Consider the following 6,441-nt stretch of genomic DNA (forward strand, 5'->3'; position numbering starts at 1 on the left):
CTCGTTTAGTGTACGAATTGTGTACCACTTAGACGAAAAAAATCAAAAAAAAAAATCAACGTTTAATATTAAAGGAACAATAGATGATTTAAATTTTTTAATAATCAATAAATTAATTAATTTTGTTCGGCGAATTAAGTGGACACATATATTTACCAAAATACGATGTAACGCCTTGTGTCACCGCCGGAATGTAATGGAAAATATTATATTAATATAGTAATATATACGGTCGAATGACAAAAATTTTAGTCTAATAGTAATTGACCGTAATACGCGCACCGACATGGTAACGGAACATGAACAACATTTCATTATCACACGTTCAAGAAATAAAAACATAAAAATTACATTTTTTAACGGGGAATAAAATAATAATAAAATTGAAAGCGCCTGCAAATGTGCACGATGAGAGATGTTAGTTGAGGTGGTGGTGGTCGAGGAAAGTGACGAATAGTATAACAATTATTAATCGTGTATGTAAGTGTACAATTATTTTAATAACATTAAATTATAATAGGTATGTTATTCTTTTTCGATAATATTTCTTTTTTTCAACTCGACAATCATGAATATAATGTAATATCAACACACCGATAATAACTATTAAATGAAATGCAAAAAATGGATTTATTTATAATCAGTATTTGTAAAAGCCTTTTATATACGAGGTACATCGTACACCTATATAATATTTTTTATGGAACAGTAATAATAATTATTGTAATGTTATTTAAACAACTATAAAAAAAAAATCCTACACACACGCATACACAAAATAGATAGATTTTATTATTATACAAAACAAAACATGGTTACAAACGATTTTCTTCGAAAACGTATTACACAACCTAGTCTACTCAGTATAGCTCTCATCACATATAATCATTTTGTTTTCCTTTTTTTTTTTTTTTTTTTTTTTATTTTAGAAGTTCTTATCACATTCAACAACTGACTCAAGTAAGCACCCAGTACAAATTGCAAAAATTAATTGGGGAGGGATGGGGACTGGGAAAGGTTTTTTTTATTATTACAGCAAAACGTATAATCACGGACTATGTCTCGAGAAGAAGTCGAGGAACACACAAACACAATCCGAGAATAATAATTCAACGTCCTATCAGCACACTTTTTTAGGATTTGTGAGATCACGGTATCAATGGGTAGTCTTGGGTGGGATAAGTATCGTATACAATATAATATACTGAGTGCTTCACGTATAAATTACGATGTTATTTTTTTGTTTGCAAATAATATCTTACCAACACACATACTTATATATGTGTTGTTAATATAATATATATTATTATATCAAATAAATATGTATATATAGGTACTTACCTAATAAATAATATAAATCTAAACGTTTAAGCATTTTATCTTTTTTTATCATTTCATTCTTAATCACTAAAAATACACATCAAATAAGCATTTTTCCTTTTGAATCGGTGTGAATACGTTTTCTCTAAAATTAACTGGAAATAAAAGCGGGATACGACTGGTAAGGAGAGTGTACGAATTGTACTGGAGATCCGTATGAGGGCGGCACGAACGTGATCACATTCGACGGTTTAACCGGGGATGTGTAGTTGGGATATGAACCCACCATGCCGTCGGCCTGATGCATTTGCTGCTGTTGTTGCTGTTGGTGTTGTTGCTGTTGCTGTTGTTGCTGCTGTTGCTGTTGATGTTGCTGTTGTTGCTGGAGGTGTTGCTGTTGCTGTTGATGCTGGAGATGGAGATGACTGTTGCGGTTTTGGCTGTTGTTAAACGGCGGAGAGGATGAGGAATACGATCCGGGAGACGTGGACACCGAAGACGAAGACGATGACGACGACGAAGGTCGACCCGGCTGTGTGGCAGCGATTTCGAGCGGTTGTTGAATCGGAGCTTCGTACAGTACGCAAATGCTACCGTCCTCCTCGCCGATGCGGTAGGACACTTCAGACGGATCAACCCACAACGTAAGTTCGTCGGGCAAGTACGTGCGGATCAGGTGGCACGAAAGGCCACACGCGTCGGCAGCGCGAGCAATGATCGGATCCATCTTGTCCTTGTTGATTCTGATGCACCGGTACGCAGATCCACGATTCGGTGACTCTGGGAACCAGAAGTCTTTGTACTGGCGATTCATGACGGTCAACAGTGATAGTTGCAACATCTCTATTTCGGGTTCCAGAAAGAACTTGTCGCCTTTGCTGCGGACCAGCCTCGATCGGTGTCCCGCGCGCAGCATTGATATGATAAACTTAACGGCAGATTCTAGTTCCACCCTCATCGTGCAGCTGCGATTATATCGTCTATTCTATTTTTATATATTCAATATTCTATGTAATATACAATATACGATCGCACAACCTGCAACACACAAACACCATAAATTATTATTAATTAACTATACGGGGCGATACGTTTCGATCAATTATCAAGAAATAAGATTAAAATTTAAGTATGACTTCGAACACATCGAATAACTCAAAAATTATTAAGATAATACGACAGACGATAGTAAATAGTAACTACAGTAAATCTACGTTTTAAGTTAGATTATGCATTGCACCTATCCAAACTGGAAATCAAATACTCAAAAGTGATTAACTGAATTTTGCTACAGGCACCAAGATAAATATTTTTGAAATTTAACGATTTATCATTTGGTATACAAAAATGTAAATAGATATATTAAAATCGGTTCTCTCTACCTTAACAGCGTGTATACACTATATATATTATAATTAATATACAAGTATACCTATAATGTGACCAATTATTATCAACTATTATCGGGACAATTACCCTCCGCGGAATTCCAGAGATAAATTAAAATGGTAATCTTTATCTACTTAATTATAGCTGGTTACGTATAAATACGACTAGAGTAAAAGTCAATCATCCCAACTTGTAGGACTTTTGCGAATCGTTGCCTAGTCGTAACATAACCACTGGCCTCTAAATAAAGTTTATTCCCTTCAATTAGTAGTTTTGATTCTCAGGCAGAGTGCTTTAATAACACTGTATTAAAATTTAAATTATAATTTAAATTGCGTATAATCTAAATTATATATTTGTCATAATAAATCATTATTTATATGTCTTGACTTATTTCGTTAAATTGTATTAATACACCCATATTCCGAACGTGACGAGAAATGCTACATCGTAAAATAATCATAACGCGTAAAGAGAGATTATTGCGTTTGTTAAACAAAATTCAAAATCAAAAAATACCTTTAACAAAACATAGACAACCTTATTAGATATAGTTCCTTTAAGTTTGATAATTTAGGTTAGTTTACTCTAATATTAAAACTAAGTAGGTATTAACGAAACTAAATATGAACTGTATAAGTACACTGTCATTGTACACTTAAGACAGACAACAAATGCGGGTGTGACGTCCTCTTAAACTATGTTATGTACATAAATCTTATTTACTAAGGATCGAGCTAAGGATAATAGTCACGATAATAGGTTTAGATGTTTAGAAGATAATATGAGTACATAACTATTACTGAGTCATATTGACTATACGAGGCTTAGGGGCTACGATAATTTGAAAAATATAATAATTGATATAAAATATCTGTTAATGTTTTGGCAAAATTTATTTTCCTCCAAAAATAAGATCATGTTTATCTCCATAAAAAAAAAAAATTTTCATTTTCTTCTAACGGTTTTTTTTAGACTAAAATTATGTCTATTTTCCTCTAAATATTAAAATATTTAGCCCACACCAATGAATACTACTAAAATAATACTAAATTATAAAAGGAGAGTAAGACTAGGATCACACTTTATATGTTTTATCAGTAGCTGATTCCATTCTGATCGAGAATCCGCGGTTAAACGAAGAAATTCTGAAGAAATTACAAAAGATAAAAAAGCTATTCGTCTATATACCTAATACTTTTTTTAAGTAAATATTAATTTATAGCTGAAATTTCTCATTATAACACAATTTTTCATAATGTATTTACAAAACTTCATTTTTTTTAAATATATTTATTATAATATTTTTAATTTCTAACGGGAGTTAAATAGAAAATGGAAAAAATAGTATGGCCAAAGTTTTATATTTGTGATTAATAGTAGGTATAATTTTAGAATTTACAAAGAACTAAATATTACATAATTTTGTATTTTACGTGAACTATCAACTATTATATAAAGGAATGGCTTTTAGTACAAGAATTTTAATACATAAACTACTTGTATAAATAAAAATGTATAAGCTTTGAACTATCAATAAAATCACTTGATTAACAATTAATAGTAAAAAAAGGTAGGTAACAATAATTAAAAACTAGCTTATTTGTATTCGTTTAATACTCTATAAAAACAGAATATTATATGATTTTTTATAACTAAAATTGATAAGGAGGTACTCCCCACTTTTATTTTATACGGTAAAAAATAAAATACCTACTGTAATTTTATTATTGAATAATACAAACTTAAAAAAATACTGAAAAATAAAGAAAATATTTTTTATTTTTTTATTTATGAAAAAATTGAACAAAAATGAACTGGGCAAATATCAGGGCAGTAATAAAAACAGCGTCAAGCGTCGAGCGTCGCGCTAATATACTACAATGTTTTAAAATCACTCGGCCAAACGCATTATGCTAAGCTTCCTAAACACATTGCAATCTCCCAAAATTCGACCAAACGCAAACCACCCAATAAAAATGTATACAAGTATTTTATTTTGTATCAATTTTCAAGGTATAAAATTATTATCTACGCCAATGGTTGTTAAACTGTGGTACGCATACCCCTTGAGGGTACTCAACAATTTTTAAGGCGCACGAATCTGACAAACAAACCTTTAAATTTAACAGTGCCAACAGAAACAAGTTTACATTTCTTACTATTTCTTTGAAAGTAATCGCTTTTAGTTTTTAAAATTGTTTGTGTGTTAATGTTTAATAACTTAATGAAATAAAAAATGTATGTAAGTCTTTAAAAATGTATATATATATTTTAGATTATTAATTAAGAAGTTGTACCTAAAAAAATGTATTGGTAAAAAAGGGACTGTGTTTATAAAAGTTTAAGTATCTCTGATCTACGCCATAGAGCATCCAGTAAGTTTATTTGATATTTTAATTTTAAAATAAGCTATGAGCAATTAATTATATAATTATATATTCATTGGTATAATTTAAAACGCTCATAAATTATTTAAAAATTAAATTTTCTATAATCTATGGGTAGAGCCTTAGATAATATTATAATATTATCCTTACATTTAAGTTGTATAATAGATTGTTCACTATACCTAATTTTAAAAATATAAAAGTAAAATTGATTATTCTAAACATAAAATTTGTTGAGTTTGTTAATGAATTAGGTAGATGGAAACAACATGTGTTAAGTGTCCTCTTAATACCAAGAACTACATTTCTAAATGTGATAAATTAATATAAAACTGTAAATCAAAAATAGCAAGTAGCTACCTCTTAAGAGAATTATTAATTGGAATATTATTAAAAGGTTATTGTATACATTCAATTTTAATATAAGTAATGATTAATGACTAATGACAGAATGTTCCAAGTCTCAAAGATTTATACTTTTTGAATTATAGTAAAATAACTAAAATTGTTAGATAAAAAATCTTTATTTTTGTTTATAGATCCTACTTTTATATTATTGTTATTATTATTTACCTATAATCACTGCGCTTCATTAAACTATTTTTTAATTTAAAAACATATGTTTTTATTATGTGTTTAGAGAAATATTAACGGTTTAACATATTTTGCTGTAACAAGTTTTAAGCATATTATGTGCATGATAAAAATTTGCTATTAATTCCTTATGTAAGTAATGCAGTAAAAGGTAATAAATATCTAGTAATTTTATTATATAAATACTATTTCAAAGAAAAATTGAAATCAATGATGGTAATCTACATCAAAATATTCTCAGTGTAGTAAAGAATAAAACTTAACTTTTATTCCTCTAATGTATTAAATGACGGTTTACTAAAACTTGACCATTTTATTCTAATTATTACCTAGCAATCATACTATACTACATTAATTGAATATTTAAAGAAAAAAATACAATTTACCCATATAATTGTTTATGTTAAGACCACTAGAAAACAGACATATACATTAACATATTAAAAAAATTATACATTTTATTACACAAATATATGTTTAATTATTATATATATATTTAGTTAATCTTTAATTTTAAGATAGGATAATTATTTTACATAGGTACTTTATAACAGTGTACCTAATCAAATTTATAAGGAAATAATTTTATTTACTTACTGTTTTTAATATCAAATTATATCAAAGAGAAATATTGTAATTATTATAAGAAATTCACATAAATATTATTAATATAGCTTCAAAAATTAAGTTAGTTTAATAAAAAAATTATACTTGTTATAAGTAAATTTTAAATGTGTGATATGAGTAT

The 6,441-nt window shown here is 28.6% G+C and overlaps 1 protein-coding gene across 1 annotated transcript; it reads right to left on the minus strand.

Moving 5' to 3' along the window:
- Positions 1–899: 899 nt before the first annotated feature.
- On the minus strand, positions 900–2,382 carry LOC114129615 (protein BTG2-like). Its single transcript, XM_050205826.1, has one exon. It carries the CDS (start codon positions 2,276–2,278, stop codon positions 1,472–1,474), a length of 807 nt encoding a protein of 268 aa, XP_050061783.1. The 5' UTR covers positions 2,279–2,382; the 3' UTR covers positions 900–1,471.
- Between the last annotated feature and the right edge of the window lie 4,059 nt (positions 2,383–6,441).

The sequence above is a fragment of the Aphis gossypii genome, chromosome X, assembly GCF_020184175.1.
Source record: "Aphis gossypii isolate Hap1 chromosome X, ASM2018417v2, whole genome shotgun sequence".
Lineage (NCBI taxonomy): Eukaryota > Metazoa > Arthropoda > Insecta > Hemiptera > Aphididae > Aphis > Aphis gossypii.